At 35.8% G+C, this 17614-nt stretch overlaps 2 protein-coding genes across 2 annotated transcripts; both read left to right on the top strand.

Moving 5' to 3' along the window:
* The first annotated feature begins 3576 nt into the window (after positions 1 to 3576).
* Positions 3577 to 17460, top strand: LOC111403008. The gene is made up of 2 exons (XM_023031347.1): positions 3577 to 5144; positions 14807 to 17460. The coding sequence occupies exon 2, from the start codon at positions 15064 to 15066 to the stop codon at positions 17104 to 17106; it is 2043 nt and encodes a 680-aa protein (XP_022887115.1). The 5' UTR covers positions 3577 to 5144; positions 14807 to 15063; the 3' UTR covers positions 17107 to 17460.
* Positions 11255 to 13394, top strand: LOC111403009 (probable WRKY transcription factor 70). Its single transcript, XM_023031348.1, has 3 exons — positions 11255 to 11660; positions 12252 to 12353; positions 12686 to 13394. Exons 1-3 carry the CDS (start codon positions 11356 to 11358, stop codon positions 13197 to 13199), a joined length of 921 nt encoding a protein of 306 aa, XP_022887116.1. The 5' UTR covers positions 11255 to 11355; the 3' UTR covers positions 13200 to 13394.
* Positions 17461 to 17614: the final 154 nt, after the last annotated feature.

The following is a 17614-nucleotide window of genomic DNA, read 5'->3' as shown; positions in this document are numbered from 1 at the left end:
AGGAAATAGGAGAATGTATCATGCTTATGGTGCTAATGAGTTATTGACGTGATCAATGTCATATTTGTAACTTAATTATTGTCTACGATGAATTCATGTATGGATTGATTTAATTTCATTAAGAGTAATTCAGGAATTTCACACTTCTAATTTCGTTTTTGTCATAAGTTGTGGAATTTAATTATTGTCGCTCGTGGAGTCCATATACAAATCGATCTAATTTTATTAAGGACAATTCATAAATTTCACACTGTCAATTCGTTTTGCTCTAATTTTTCTTGTAAATAAAAAGATGTCATTAGGGTTTATTCAATCATCATAAAAAGGATAAAGAGGTCAAAGAAAGAGGGTGTGCAATTTTTTCTTTCAAACTTGTTTTTATCATAGTGAATTGCCGTAACAATGGAAGAGGATTTAGTTTTACATTAAGATAGACCTTTATAAATCTTATGTGTTCTTTTATATATTTTTCTTTAATGTGGTTTCATTTTCATGGCATAGAATTAATATTACTAATTCTTAACAATATTTGTTAAGGGAATATAATCCCACATCGGTAAAATACCGAAATAATGATCAATATATAAAGAATTGGGACACTCCTCTTAACAAGGTTGACCTTATTGAGATGGACCCCAAACTTTAACATGGTATCAGAGCCCATTAAGCTCCAACGAGCGATTCGATCCGATTAAGTCTCTAAAAATGAGCACACGGATTTCAAGATTGGTCTGCTCAAACGAGCCACCATCTTGCGGGGGCATGTTAAGGGAATATAATCCCACATCGGTAAAATACCGAAATAATGATCAATATATAAAGAATTGGGACATTCCTCTTAACAAGGTTGACCTTATTAAGATGGACCCCAAGTCTTAACAATATTATCGTTGTAAACAATGTTCGGCTAAATTCGTAAGATCCTCGTACGTATCTTGTTTTGACAGCAAAAGCTAGACCAACTCCTTACACCCCAACATGAACGGGTGCATGTCCGTGCAGATGTCTCTAAGGGCATGTTGCAACCATTTTAAACACTAGTTTGCAGTCCCGCAATGAGCCAAGCAACATTAAAATTTTCAAAATTGCTACTAAATTTCTTCCATTCAATTCTAAAATTCTAGATCATTTTAGAAAATTAATCTTTTTTGTTTCCTTCCCTAGAATTTTTTTTTTCTTTTACAAACATCAAATATTGAAGGGTTTACAATCATTCTTGTCGATTTGTATTAGAACTCAACAAAATTTACATGTACGCCTCATTTGATTGTAACCTCTTTACGACTTTGATGTGGTTTTGCTACATAATACCAACGTGTCGATATCATTTGTGTAAACATTTTGAGCTCTTTTAAACATCTGGGAAAATTTTCATTTGGAGACCATTTAACTTACAAGTTTGCATGTTAATGAAATTTTTCTCGTTTTGTAAAAGTCTTTCATGGTCGGACGTATATAAAAATTGGATCTATTTTGTTAGCAAAATCACGAGATTCATTGACCAAGTCACGAATATTATCAATTCTTGATAACAATTAAAGGCAAAATTAGTCAATTAAAATATAAATATAAATGGAGTTATAAAAACGAAACAAAATACTAGTGGGATGATTAAATTTATTAATTATCAATATAAAACAAACTTGTAAGTTGGGCGATCAATAATTTTCTGTTCAATATATATTGATACCTTCTAGAAATACTTCACGAATAATTCTTCGTATTTTGGAGTCTACATCACAATAGAATTCTCATATGTTTGACTTGCGGAAATTTTCACAATACTTTTCGTAAGGAAAGTACTACATGTACATAATTATCTACATAATTGTGTCCACAATTATACGTAGTACTGGATCCAATCTTTAATTCAAATCTCACACTTTTACATCAACAATCGGATGATTGTTACATCACATTATGTGCAATAATTATATACATATAGACTTTTCCTTTTCGTAATGGTTCGTTCACATCATTTCATTTATTACGTCACAAATTCAAAATTAAAAGGTCATGATGACGGAAGCATTGAGGTCACAAATCTATAATTAGCCAATCCAACTGTTTCTGGTTTGGTCGGCTTCCCCATTTAACTTGTTGGCCCGCCGAGCCGATCATAACCTAGTTAAAGGTCATTAGTCAACGCCAGTCAGTCCACGCCGACTATTAACGCCATTTGATAGGTTTGACCTTGATCTTTTAGTATTCTTCTTTGCCTCAAGTTGAATTGAATTCTCTATTATTTACATAAAAAATACGGATAATACTACTTATGCATCAAGTGGTGTCCATTCGAATGTCCATCATCCTTACATTAAGGGGCCCATTTCAAAGAAATTATATTATATTTGAAGCAGGTCCTCTTCCATGTGAAGGGGATGGAAACCTCGACATACATGTAATATGATTCAAAAAATAAAAATATTGTGAGATGTAGAAACGTATAATATCAAATTTTGAAGATCATGTATATATTTGATTAAGATATTTGACAACATTTTCTTGAATGAACTGTTGACTTGAATAAACACTATTCTCGAATGAATATATTGTTAATTGTATATATTAAAACATCATTTTGATTTTAAAATCAAAAAATATAAAATTTATATCATTTGGTTACATCCAACTTGGAGAAATTTGTTCTCTAACCTGTAAACTAAATTTGTATTATAAATAATAATTGTACAAAGCTTTTGCAATAACTACCCGAAAATTAATAATGATAAGAAGCTCTGCTGCTCCAAAAGGTGAATATTTATTTTAAAGTTTAAACCAATTCAATTAGTTGTATAAATTATGGAGACAACCTATTATTGTTAGTCCGTAACACGTGCGTTCCCTATTTTCCTCAAATATTCTTATACGACAATTCCCTTATTTCTAGTAGCTAAGTAACGATGGAGAAGCAAGACAAAAACAATTGAAGAAAGATTTATTGTTGAAGCATTGCTCCGATCTAGACATTATAGCACACAAACTCATTGAAGCCTTTTTCGTGAAATCATAGGTTAAAGAATAATCACTCGTGTAATTGAATTTTAAAGGGAAAAAAAAACAAAGTATTATTTCTCCCAAAATGAATTAAAATTTATATTTTAATACAACGTGTTATGAAGCAAGAAAGAGGACAAAAATTCGCCTAAACAAGCTTACAATATTTTTTTTTTTTTAAATAGTTTTTGCCAAAAACAAATACATTTTTGGCAATAAAAACATGAGGAGGGGTAAGTATGTAATTTCATCTCAAAGAGAAAATAGCACAGGAAAAGTGCGTGTTTTAGCATGACTTTGAACGGTTAAACACGTCGTCCCTCTCTCGCTCCTCAACCAGCCGACGCGCCGACTTTAACACCCTCTACCCCACTATCGGTCTGTAAGATTACACTGTGTGTCTGTGTGTGTTTTGAGAGAGAGAGAGGAGACTTGGGATATACAAGTTTCTTTAACACGGAACAAGACTTCCATGTTTTGTGCTTTTTTAGAGAGAGAGAGAGAGTTGTAAATACCAGGAAGAAGACTGAATGGTGGAAGGGAAATTACTTGGCAGTATTGGGTTGCTTGACNTTTGCCAGATGGAGATAAACCAAGAGATCAAGGTGAATCTGGGGACAACAATGGGGATCAATGTGAAGATACAAGGTTCTCTCGTGAGCTTTCTAGCTCGCTTGAGGTTAGTGATAATGAGAATAAAGATTTGTCCAACCACGATGGAGTACACTTGCAAGAAACATTGGACAGTGAGCTGGATAGTATTGTGAAGGAGAATGAAGTGAGCATCTCAAATCTGGATTTAACCCCATCAGGTGGAATACCTTTGCCAGATGGAGATAAACCAAGAGATCAAGGTGAATCTGGGGACAACAATGGGGATCAATGTGAAGATACAAGGTTCTCTCATGAGCTTTCTAGCTCGCTTGAGGTTAGTGGTAATGAGAATAAAGATTTGTCCAACCACGATGGAGTACACTTGCAAGAAACAAACCGAGTTTTGGACAGTGAGCTGGATAGTATTGTGAAGGAGAATGAAGTGAGCATCTCAAATCTGGATTTAACCCCATCAGGTGGAATATCTTTGCCAGATGGATATAAACCAAGAGATCAAGGTGAATCTGGGGACAACAATGGGGATCAATGTGAAGATACAAGGTTCTCTCATGAGCTTTCTAGCTCGCTTGAGGTTAGTGGTAATGAGAATAAAGATTTGTCCAAAGTAGTCATTGAACAGTTGAAACAGGATAAAGAAGGCAAATGTCCTCTAGGTCAAAATATCAAAAGACGTGAAAGTGAATTTCAGGATTGCAATGGGGAAAGGCTAGCAGGAAAACACCCTTCTGCTGAATTTCCTAGTTCAAGTGAATGTACCAGTCATCAGGCCGATGTTTCAACCCCAGAAATCACAGAACTTGTGGAATCAGATGACAAGAATCCATCAGAGCAATGCACTGGAAGGGATCAAAAGGAACATGGAGATTCTCGAACAGAATGGTGTGGAAGTGACAACCTTTCTGACCAAGTTGGCTCTTTACCTGAGCATGATCATCTGAAGAAGAGGTTGCCTCCAGATGATGAACATAGTGAAGCAGATGAAAGTACACTTCTTTCCCCAAAAAATAGTAAAAAGAGTCTAAATAGTTTTACGGACTACAATGGAGAGCAATGCAAAGATTGGAGTTTCTTTGATGAGCTTCCTAGCACACATGAGGTTAGCGATTTCGAGAATAAAGTTCTATCTGCAGAAGTCACAGAACAGTTGAAACAGGATGACGAAGGCCAATATCCTTTTGGGAAAAGTTCTAAAAGATGTGAAAGTGAAATTCAGGATTGGAATGGGGAAAGAGTTCCAGGCAGAAATCCCTCTGATGAAGTAAGTCAGGAGGCCGATGTTTCAACCCCAATAGTCAGGAAACATGTGAAATCAGGTGAAAAGAATCCATTGGAGCAATGCACTGGAAGGGATAAAAGGGAATGTGGAGATTATCAAAAAGAATCGTGTCCAGATGACAACTTCCTTGATGAAGTTCGGTCTTTATCCGAGCATGATCAACAGAAGAATAAGTTGCCTCCAGATGGTAGAGAACAAAGGGAATGTGGAGATTCTCGAACAGAACCGTGTGCAGTTGACAACTTCCTTGATGAAGTTCGGTCTTTATCCGAGCATGATCAACAGAAGAATAAGTTGCCTCCAGATGGTAGAGAACATAGAGAAGGGGACGAAAGTACTCATCTTTCGCCAGAAAATAATGAAAAGGGTCTGAATGGGTGGCTTCACGATGAAATGGATAATAATAGTCAAGATTCTTCACCCTTTGAGATTGCTTCGCCTGCAAATGGAAAATCTTCACTGGTAGCTGGAGGCGTGGCTGAAGCAAATGAGGATATCAAGAATTTTCCTCTCATCAGAAGCTCAGGCACAGAAAATCATGTGAATGGAGATACAGGAGATTCTTTAGCTGCTGCTCACGGGTGCTTTAATGAGAACAATACATCTCTTAATCGCTTTTCTCCCGATGCTGAGCAGCTGGAGCATTCTCATAGAGAAGATACACGAAGTTTTGGTAGAGTCAGCTCAGTAGATACTAGTTTACCCACTGTCGACCCTAGTTCTAAGCACGATGTTAAACATGTAGATATGTCTAAATCTCCAATGACCAAACGTTACTATATTTATGAGGGCAGCGTATCTTCTTATGATGGAGCCGATGATCAAGTTCCCAACCATGTCTCGCAGCCCCCTAGAAGAAAGTTCAAGGATAAATTCTCCACCAGCACTGCTGAATTGCAAAAAAAGGATGGATTAAATAAGACTAGCATGAGCAGTAGTGAGTCAGAGATGCAATATTGGGCAGGCAGTTCCTCGTCCTCATTACAAGGAAAGCAATATCATTCCATGGAAGGCAGCAGCATTAGGCGCCAATTTGATTTGCCTGAAACCAGAAGACGTGGCCACAAGAGTGGTAATAGGATGAGATTGGACAAAGAAACAGCAGCACCTAGGTTGGCATTCACTTCTAGAGATTTCCAAGCTGGCCACAGAAATGGAAGCCCATCAAGTTATCATCGAAGTTCGCTCCAAAATCATCGAGCTTACCAGTCATCAGATAGGCCTACATACTCTGAACCAGACAAAGTGGACTTGTTGAGAACGGTGTTTGAACTGAAAGATCAGCTCAATAGGATGCAACTTTCAAAACTAACAGCAAGTGGAAGGTTTCCTGCTGGTGTTGTGAAGGAAAAGTTAACTCCCTTGTACTACAAACATTTAGCACCAGAAAGGGAGGTGTATGCAGATTTGAGCCATCCCACATATCCTGTCAGACACAGTCCGTTTAAAGGTTGGCCCCAAAGACGCAAGGACTTGAGAATGGCATTTTCTGGAGAGTCTGCTCACTACAGACACCAGGTTAACTGCTCATGTTTGCATTGTTGTCCGCAAGACTGGCACCGCTCCGCTCAGTTACCTTCACATTCCGTGCTCTGTAACAATGGTCACTGTGTCGTCCACACTGGTCATAACTGCTGTAATGTCCTTGCCTCTAGTTCCTCCAGTCCCCAGCATTACACGAGCTCTGAGCAATCTTTATGGGTACTAGAGAAAATGTCCGATGAGAGGAAGCATAAAGACAAAGAGATGAAAAGATTATATTCGCGGGAAAAGCATCACATAATGAAGAGACATCTCCGGCCAATATCTGGTGGAGCCCCACTTATTTCTTGTTATCATTGCTCGGAACTGTTGCAGCTGCCTTCAGACTTTCTCCTCTTCAAGAAAAAATATCATCAGCTGAGGTGCAATGCATGTGGGAAGGTTCTGAAATTCTCGCTCTTGGAAAGAATGCACATAGTTCCATACTTTCCAGAAGCTTCAGCTCCGCCGCCCAGTGAGGCTGATGATTATAGTGATGCGATCAGTCACAGAATTCTGGTGCCAACATCTCATGCTAATTCATGTTCACATGCTGAACCTGTGTCATGTTCTGACGACTATGGGCTGTCTTTCTGTAGAAGCTGCTCAACAGAAGGGGAGGCTTCATTTCTTACACCTTCAGCTGACCGCCTTGAGTGGAATGCTTACAACAGAAAGATGTCGTCTAGCAGTTCTTTTGAGCCCATGGAAGATACAAAAATGAAGTCTGTATGGAGGGGACACAGGATAAAGAATGAAAGTTCGTTGCAAACCTCTAAACCGACCGGAGCTTCACCGATGGTGGCTAAGTGGAAAAAAGGATCCTTTGAAATTGAAGAGCTACCAGAACCATCAAATTTTCCACTGCATCGGTTAATGGGATATTCTTCCCCTAGTGAAGTTTTGGACAAGTGAGCTGAAATTGAGAGTCTGAAATACAATGTTCAGAAATAGTGCTCGGATTTTCAAGAATCCCTGAATAATGATCCCTACATATTGCAATGTTCCACTGTAAGTTCATCATGGATGCATTTTTGTGAAAAACTTCACATTTTCTCTGCTATTTTCTTCTTCTTCTTCTTTTCTCTTCTTGTACAGATGAAAGACAACCAAGTTGCACCATTGTATAGCATAAAAGTCGAGGGGGTTCTTTTACATGTTGATATGATCAACATAAAAAAGTCATGTATTGTTTATTTACTGTGTTGTAATAATAGAAGAAAGGATATTTTATTTTCTTATAATTATGGAGTGCCACATCCTTTACTTCCCAGTTATTATAGAATCTGCCCAAGAAGCCTTATCCGTTGCATATTTCACATAAGAGAGCTCTGTGCCATTTAACCTTGTGTGTCAAATTTCAGGGCTGGGGTCCGCGTACTAAATTTTAATTCTGGGGCCAGTCCGTGAGCTAAATTTTAATTCTTGACATTATATATATAAAATTCTTGGCAGCATGCTATGAAAATTTTAAGTACTCTGAATCGATTGAAGTTCATCTCTTACAGTATTACTTAAATGTCAAGAAAGAAGGAAAAAATGTAAGGGATAAAGGTGATTTTACACGTTGAGAGTCAGCAAATAGGTGGCGGTGGATGCTAGAATGACATCAACTACGCTGCTTTCAATTCAGTCCATTTCTGCAGCTGTCCCTGCCGGTTTGTTCATGAATCTTGAATTATCACCATCCTTGCCAGAAAATGAACCACCGTTCGATTCGATCCCTTAGATGCTAGAAATGAGATAACAGTTGCTTCACATCTGCTAAGAGTACAGCAAATTTCAAAATTCTCAACACTGCAGCTGTGGAAAAAAATCAGCAAGAAATCTTGCATGAATTATGCTAGTTGTATATTCCTAAATGAGATATTGTGCGATGTGTGAAAAACTGTGCTTCTGTCAAGTTTTCTAATCATAATAATAAAGGAATTACAATTCATTCCTCCCCAGATAATATGAAGATGTTTATCTATTCTCCGAAAATGTCTTTTTCAACCAATCAAATAGATGTGCAGGATCCAAGCATGAAAGGAAAATCCAAGTCAGACCAATGTAAAATGAGACTCGCATTAACTATGCGTTTGATATGTTACATTAAAAAATATTAGACGAGGCTAAAAATGAAATGTATGTTTTCATTGTAGAGTCGAGTTCCAACCAATTAAATGAAACTAAAATGCATTATTATTTTATTTTTTTCTCAGAAGCACCATGGATTATTACCACATTTACTCTTCTTTGTTATCCATTCACATCCAGTCTGTCCGGATTAATTATCTATCCACATTTAACAGCCACTATTATGATAGTGACATTATAACATCAATTATTCATATAAAGTTAAAGAGGAATCAAATAGATCAACTTGCAGTGCATGAAAAGTAACGTTTATTTAATTTCTGATATTAAATTATAATAATACCTTAATTATGATGTGAGACTGCAGGTGCGAATGTCGGCAAAAGATAGAAAAGATGAAGGAAGAGAGAAAAGTGGGGAAAACAAACACGGCAGTGCTATGAGTACATTGTGATGTTCAAAATGGACACCTGGCCGAGGCGCCTGTCACACCTGGGCTCACAGGCACCTCGGCCAATACCAAGGCGCCGGGTGTGGACACCACAATATACCTCAATCATTTTTCAAACAGATAAGAGGGATGATAAATTTGAAATTTGGGTATTAAAATTCAAAGTCCAGAGGGAAACAATCAAGAAGTATTGGCGTGCACTACTTACCAACACGGGTTCTTGTATTTATCATTAGTTGGAGAGTGGTCGAGACTCTCTTTAATTTCAAAGAGTTGTTCAAAAGAATCTTTAGAAAGGGTGATAAAGTAGAAAGAAAAAAGAAAGTGAAATTAGAGTGGTCAAAAATTGTAATAGATAATTGAATTTGTCTAGTGGCACAGAATGGAATGTACCGAATGGTGTACACCCACTCACATGTGTGTGAGATCCATGTGAAAGAAATGATATTTTATTCGAGTGGGTCTCTTGTCCATGTGAGTGGGGTGTACACCATCAGATACATCCTGATGTACCATTATCAAAACCCTAAATAATTATATACATACAACAAATTTATAATGAAATCGATTTAAAATTATGTTAGATTGAAAATTTTCTTAAAATCCCTAAAAGTCAATAATTATAACAATGAAAGAAATGAAAATAAGACCTCTCTCCATTTTATCTAATCAGTGAGACTAGTTAGAAATTAATAAAAGTGCTTGATTGATAAAGAGTTTTTTGAGAGTTGAATCTTTGAAAAAAATTATATATATATATATATATATATATTATGAACGTGGTGTTAAAAATAAAAAAAAATCATGAGAAAACGTGAAAAATATTTTTTTACCCGTTTGTTGAATGTTTTGAAATCGTTTACAAATTGTACGACTGTTGGAGCATCAACAAAAGTTACACTCATTTTTCAATTTCAAGAATGAAATTAGCAATTTCTTCGTTTTTTGAATAAAACGGAAAAATATTATTTTGTCATTTATTTATTTATTATTTATTATTTTTTCCAGTATAGAGTGTCGCGATTTGGCTTGTGGTATTGCATGTTTCAAGGAAACCCTTTCAATGCTTGATGGGTAATTTGTGTAGCAGTTTGTGGCACGTGGAATGCTACGGAGGAGATTAGGTTAGAAATTGGAGAATTCTATTGGTTATCACAAATTCATAATAAAAATGACATATTCGAAACTCGAATCTTAATATAATATCAAAATTATTAAGTTCAAATGGATGGGTTGGTTCGACTTAAATACGCCACCGTCTAACGTTTGATAAAATCTTATGTTGGGATAAGTATAAAAGTATAAATCATTTTATAAGAGTTTAAATCACTACTTTTCACGATGTTTAACCATTTTTTTGTTAGCAAGTCAATACTAACAAAGATTATTATTATTATTATTATTATTATTTTTTTTTTAAATGCAATTGAGAACTTATGACGTGATTGAAGTCTTGAATAAATAAATTGATCATTCATGGAATTTAGTCCCCAATTTTTTAGTATGATTTTTGTTTTAAATCAATTAGGTTATTGATCAAACTCAAAACTTTGAGATAAACAACAAAATGACGAGAATAGAAAACCACATTCTCAGGGAATTTATTTCCACTTAAAAATGGCAAAAAGAGAAACATTGGACCATTCTCGGTGGATTTATATCCACTTAAAAATGGAAAAAAATAGGAATTTTGCTTCTTTATCTAGAAACTGGTTCTAGATAAAGGGTAAATTCCTTTAGGGTCCTCAATTTTTCATTGGTGCGGCAGTCATGTCCCCAACTTTCTATTTATAATACACAATTCCAAATTCTAACACTACACACGCGGTATCCTTACTTGGCGGAAAATGTCGATTAAGGCATTGAATTTCTAGGCAACACACATGATATCTGGACGAAAAGGATAAATTTGTCTAAATAAGTTTATTTTTTATTTCGAAAAGCAAGAGTTGACTACTGAAATTACATTAAGCATTACTCTTTATTAGACAATTTTGCCGATTCGAATAAATATCATGTTCGTGTACCATTGACATTTAACGTCCAAAAAGGCAGTTTCGCTTGGTGAGATACTCGTTTTAAAATGTTGAAGACATGAATGTCACGAATAAAAGGTTGGGAACATGATTCAAAAGGTTCAGGATCCAGGGTGAAATTTTCCCCCAAAAATTGTCGTCAACCTTGAATACATCAGCCTATGACGCAAGACCCTTGTCACACTTTTTTTGTCGTATACGAAATTTAAGGTGCCGTACAATTTCTCTCCCCTTGCCTGCAAACTTCCTCCAATTTGCCTCTCTCTCTCTCTCTCTCTCTCTCTCTCTCTCTCCCAACTTGGCCTAATAAAAGAGCAAAACCCATTTTCCCCTCAGAATCAGATCTCAGAAATTTACACACACTGAGTGAGTGAGAAAAAATGAGCACTATGAGTGAAACCCTAGTTACACAGAGGGAAAGATTGATTAGAGAGTTAGTGAAAGGCAAAGAATTTACAGCCCAGCTTCAAAACCTACTTAATAAGCCACTGAAAAATAATGGGTCTGTCTCTGCTGAGGAATTAGCTGCGAAAATCCTGAGATCTTTCACTGAGACTCTTTCTGTGTTAAGTTCAGATGAAACATTCCAGATCGACGGCGGCGATAGTGGCTCCTCAGTCTGCTCCCGTGAGATCGAGAAGAAGCCGGAAAAGGTCAAGGATCGAAGGGGTTGTTACAAGAGAAGGTTAAATTATTATTATTATTTCATTTTTTAAGCAATTTCTTTTATTATTATTTGATAAGAAATTCCCTCTTCACTAGGGTTCGTAAGTGTGGCCCTAAAAAATTGTTAGCTATGTTTCTTTTTCTTTTTTCTTGAGCTAGTTGACATCAAGTATATGTATTTAACTAGGGTGATTAAATATTCAGTCGTAGGGTTGCATTTGGGGGAATTTGCTAGGTGGGTTTAGGTTGGAATACCTTAATTCAAGTACATTAGTATTTTTCATATATAAAAATGTATTTTTTTTTTACTACATTATTATGTTTTCTATGCACAAAATGAAAATGTATTTAAATATATTTTTCATATATAAAAATGCAATTTTTTTACTACATTATTATGTTTTCTATGCACAAAATGAAAATGTATTTAAATATATTTTTCATATATAAAAATGCAATTTTTTTACTACATTATTATGTTTTCTATGCACAAAATGAAAATGTATTTAAATATATTTTTCATATATAAAAATGCAATTTTTTTACTACATTATTATGTTTTCTATGTGTAAAATAAAAATGTATTTATATATATTATTTGGTTTTGCAGAAGGACCTCAGATTTAAGGAATAAAGTTTCTCCTACGATGGATGATGGTTATGCATGGAGGAAATATGGACAGAAAAAAATTCTCAATTCAGAATATCCAAGGTGAATATACATCTATATTTTTCATATTTATTTCCTTTCTTAACTTGGACAAATAATTAAGTCAAAAATTTCAGATTATTGATAATAATTTGTTCAAGATTTAGGGGGAATTTTTGATAAACAAGTTGATGAAATATGTAAATTGAATCAAATCAAGAATTGTTACTACCCATTTTCTTTCAAGTAGACAGCAATATATTTCATTGATATTCATATTTTGAGTCACAATTATCAATAATTACAATATATTATATGATCAAGAATTTTTGCAGTAAATTTGGTAGTGGATTAACTATGATAAACAAGATTTAAATTTGTTTTTGTGTCAACAGATGTTATTACAGATGCACCCACAAGTATGAAGGCTGCAAAGCAGCAAGACAAGTAGAAACAATCAAAGAAGACCCCATTTTGTATAAAATTACATACTTTGATCATCATACATGTACTGATAGAATGAGGGCTCCACATATTGTAGATTTAGATCCTGTGGAATCCCTTAATCTAGTCAGTTTTGATTCAAAAATCCCATTCAATCAAGACCATCCATCATACTCCATGATCAATATTCCTTCAGGAAAAGAAGAACCTAAACGAGAGACACAAAGTACTGATATGTCTGATGTAAAATCATCACTGGATGATTCTAACTCGGGGCACAAAATAGTGCCAATGGAGAAAACATCGTCTGGATATGCACCGGTGTGGGGTCTGAAAACAAGACCTTGTGATCATGATCAAGAAGTGGCTTCTGGCTTTTATTCATGCACATCAAATAGTTTGCATGAGCTAGATATGGAGGGTATAGATCAGTTTGGTGATATAGAAAGCTTTCATTTTGACTAGTTTTAATAGCTTCTAAATATATTATCCACTGTCATGTATGTACTAAACTCAAAAAAATGTAATTTCTGCCTCAGTCTTTCCCTGTCTCAAAGTGATATTGTTAGTGATATTGTGGGGACAAAATGAAGTGTTGTAAACTCATTTGTGGAAAGGGAATCATAAGAATTTGGATTTGAATAAAAGTACTTATGGAAATCTATCTTATGTTAGCTAGCTAATAAAAGCTCTGAGTAGCAATGCCATCTTGCCTTCTAGCTTTCAACATGTAGCCATTCCTTTGCTGTACATAAAAATTAGATTTTTAGTAGATTTTGATAAAAGTTGATGAAATATACATTTAAAAAGTTGTGAATCTCGTGAAATATGTGGTATTAATTATTGACTTTGACTTGAGATTAAAATTGATTTTTAATATATACCAAACAAGGCGTAATTATATCTTAGTTTACTCTTATTACCTAACTATCAATGTTAATTGAATCTTGATTTATTATTTTTTGAAGAATATAGGATTGTTTACATATGTTTAGGTGTAATATAATTATATAGTTCTCATCCCAAAAAAAAAAAAAAAAAAATCATCGCTAAGTTTGAAAACTGAATGAAAGATGATATGCATGCTTATATAAACTACGCGTGCAGTTTTGCAAAATAAAAAGAAAAGAAATGACTACAAATTAAAAAGATATAGATATATATTTACAGAAATTAATTGGGAAAAATGTTGTTATGAAAAATAAATATATAAATAAAAATTAAATAAATTAGTCTACTTTTGAACAATAAAAGGTTACCTATATCCCTACGTGTTCAAACCCTAGTGAACTGGTAGTATCCTATGATTTGTTTTGATGGAAAATGGGAAAAGACAAAAGCAATTACTCCTTGGGCTTTTCAAGAAAGGGAAAAGGAATCCAAATAAAGAAAAATCTTTTCCTCTTAACTGCACACTAAGAACTATTATTCAAATTCTTTTAAAAATGAATAAAATCTTTTCCTCTTAGCTGCACACTAAAGAAAAATCCCTACTATTAACTGTAGTGGTGGGTTTGCTTTGATGTGGTGTGTGGTGGTGGTGGTTTTGCACGGTTTGGTGGAGGTGGCCGTGGTCATAGTGGTTGTAGCGATGGTGTGGTGGATGGGAATGGGATGGGGTGTTTGTGATCAATAAATTTGTTAATTTATGATCAATAAATAATACGCGAACTAAAAAATGTGATCGTTTCTCACAATTTATTAAGTTGTTATTGAAAAATCATTTGTGACCAATTTACAATTTGTGATCGATAAATAAATTGTGATCTGTAAAAAATTTATTTCTGTGATCGATGAATAAATTGTAACCTATAAAATTTTTTTATTTATGATTGAGGAATAATTTGTGACCTATAAAATTTTTCATTTGTGATCTAGAAATAATTTGTAACTAATTAATTCGATAATTTGTAATCAAATTGTATAAATTTGTGATCTTAATGTATTTAATTAATTAAATCATAAATAAAATTTATAATATCTAATTTTTGAAATTTTAAACTTTATTTCTTAGTTTTGAAATGAGTAATAGTTAAAGTCTTAGATATGAATTGACAACTTCCTTGATGAAGTTCGGTCTTTATCCGAGCATGATCAACAGAAGAATAAGTTGCCTCCAGATGGTAGAGAACAAAGGGAATGTGGAGATTCTCGAACAGAACCGTGTGCAGTTGACAACTTCCTTGATGAAGTTCGGTCTTTATCCGAGCATGATCAACAGAAGAATAAGTTGCCTCCAGATGGTAGAGAACATAGAGAAGGGGACGAAAGTACTCATCTTTCGCCAGAAAATAATGAAAAGGGTCTGAATGGGTGGCTTCACGATGAAATGGATAATAATAGTCAAGATTCTTCACCCTTTGAGATTGCTTCGCCTGCAAATGGAAAATCTTCACTGGTAGCTGGAGGCGTGGCTGAAGCAAATGAGGATATCAAGAATTTTCCTCTCATCAGAAGCTCAGGCACAGAAAATCATGTGAATGGAGATACAGGAGATTCTTTAGCTGCTGCTCACGGGTGCTTTAATGAGAACAATACATCTCTTAATCGCTTTTCTCCCGATGCTGAGCAGCTGGAGCATTCTCATAGAGAAGATACACGAAGTTTTGGTAGAGTCAGCTCAGTAGATACTAGTTTACCCACTGTCGACCCTAGTTCTAAGCACGATGTTAAACATGTAGATATGTCTAAATCTCCAATGACCAAACGTTACTATATTTATGAGGGCAGCGTATCTTCTTATGATGGAGCCGATGATCAAGTTCCCAACCATGTCTCGCAGCCCCCTAGAAGAAAGTTCAAGGATAAATTCTCCACCAGCACTGCTGAATTGCAAAAAAAGGATGGATTAAATAAGACTAGCATGAGCAGTAGTGAGTCAGAGATGCAATATTGGGCAGGCAGTTCCTCGTCCTCATTACAAGGAAAGCAATATCATTCCATGGAAGGCAGCAGCATTAGGCGCCAATTTGATTTGCCTGAAACCAGAAGACGTGGCCACAAGAGTGGTAATAGGATGAGATTGGACAAAGAAACAGCAGCACCTAGGTTGGCATTCACTTCTAGAGATTTCCAAGCTGGCCACAGAAATGGAAGCCCATCAAGTTATCATCGAAGTTCGCTCCAAAATCATCGAGCTTACCAGTCATCAGATAGGCCTACATACTCTGAACCAGACAAAGTGGACTTGTTGAGAACGGTGTTTGAACTGAAAGATCAGCTCAATAGGATGCAACTTTCAAAACTAACAGCAAGTGGAAGGTTTCCTGCTGGTGTTGTGAAGGAAAAGTTAACTCCCTTGTACTACAAACATTTAGCACCAGAAAGGGAGGTGTATGCAGATTTGAGCCATCCCACATATCCTGTCAGACACAGTCCGTTTAAAGGTTGGCCCCAAAGACGCAAGGACTTGAGAATGGCATTTTCTGGAGAGTCTGCTCACTACAGACACCAGGTTAACTGCTCATGTTTGCATTGTTGTCCGCAAGACTGGCACCGCTCCGCTCAGTTACCTTCACATTCCGTGCTCTGTAACAATGGTCACTGTGTCGTCCACACTGGTCATAACTGCTGTAATGTCCTTGCCTCTAGTTCCTCCAGTCCCCAGCATTACACGAGCTCTGAGCAATCTTTATGGGTACTAGAGAAAATGTCCGATGAGAGGAAGCATAAAGACAAAGAGATGAAAAGATTATATTCGCGGGAAAAGCATCACATAATGAAGAGACATCTCCGGCCAATATCTGGTGGAGCCCCACTTATTTCTTGTTATCATTGCTCGGAACTGTTGCAGCTGCCTTCAGACTTTCTCCTCTTCAAGAAAAAATATCATCAGCTGAGGTGCAATGCATGTGGGAAGGTTCTGAAATTCTCGCTCTTGGAAAGAATGCACATAGTTCCATACTTTCCAGAAGCTTCAGCTCCGCCGCCCAGTGAGGCTGATGATTATAGTGATGCGATCAGTCACAGAATTCTGGTGCCAACATCTCATGCTAATTCATGTTCACATGCTGAACCTGTGTCATGTTCTGACGACTATGGGCTGTCTTTCTGTAGAAGCTGCTCAACAGAAGGGGAGGCTTCATTTCTTACACCTTCAGCTGACCGCCTTGAGTGGAATGCTTACAACAGAAAGATGTCGTCTAGCAGTTCTTTTGAGCCCATGGAAGATACAAAAATGAAGTCTGTATGGAGGGGACACAGGATAAAGAATGAAAGTTCGTTGCAAACCTCTAAACCGACCGGAGCTTCACCGATGGTGGCTAAGTGGAAAAAAGGATCCTTTGAAATTGAAGAGCTACCAGAACCATCAAATTTTCCACTGCATCGGTTAATGGGATATTCTTCCCCTAGTGAAGTTTTGGACAAGTGAGCTGAAATTGAGAGTCTGAAATACAATGTTCAGAAATAGTGCTCGGATTTTCAAGAATCCCTGAATAATGATCCCTACATATTGCAATGTTCCACTGTAAGTTCATCATGGATGCATTTTTGTGAAAAACTTCACATTTTCTCTGCTATTTTCTTCTTCTTCTTCTTCTTTTCTCTTCTTGTACAGATGAAAGACAACCAAGTTGCACCATTGTATAGCATAAAAGTCGAGGGGGTTCTTTTACATGTTGATATGATCAACATAAAAAAGTCATGTATTGTTTATTTACTGTGTTGTAATAATAGAAGAAAGGATATTTTATTTTCTTATAATTATGGAGTGCCACATCCTTTACTTCCCAGTTATTATAGAATCTGCCCAAGAAGCCTTATCCGTTGCATATTTCACATAAGAGAGCTCTGTGCCATTTAACCTTGTGTGTCAAATTTCAGGGCTGGGGTCCGCGTACTAAATTTTAATTCTGGGGCCAGTCCGTGAGCTAAATTTT

This window comes from Olea europaea, chromosome 11, assembly GCF_002742605.1.
Source record: "Olea europaea var. sylvestris chromosome 11, O_europaea_v1, whole genome shotgun sequence".
NCBI lineage: Eukaryota > Viridiplantae > Streptophyta > Magnoliopsida > Lamiales > Oleaceae > Olea > Olea europaea.
Note: the sequence above shows the minus strand (reverse complement) of the source record. Positions and strands in the feature narration are given on the sequence as shown.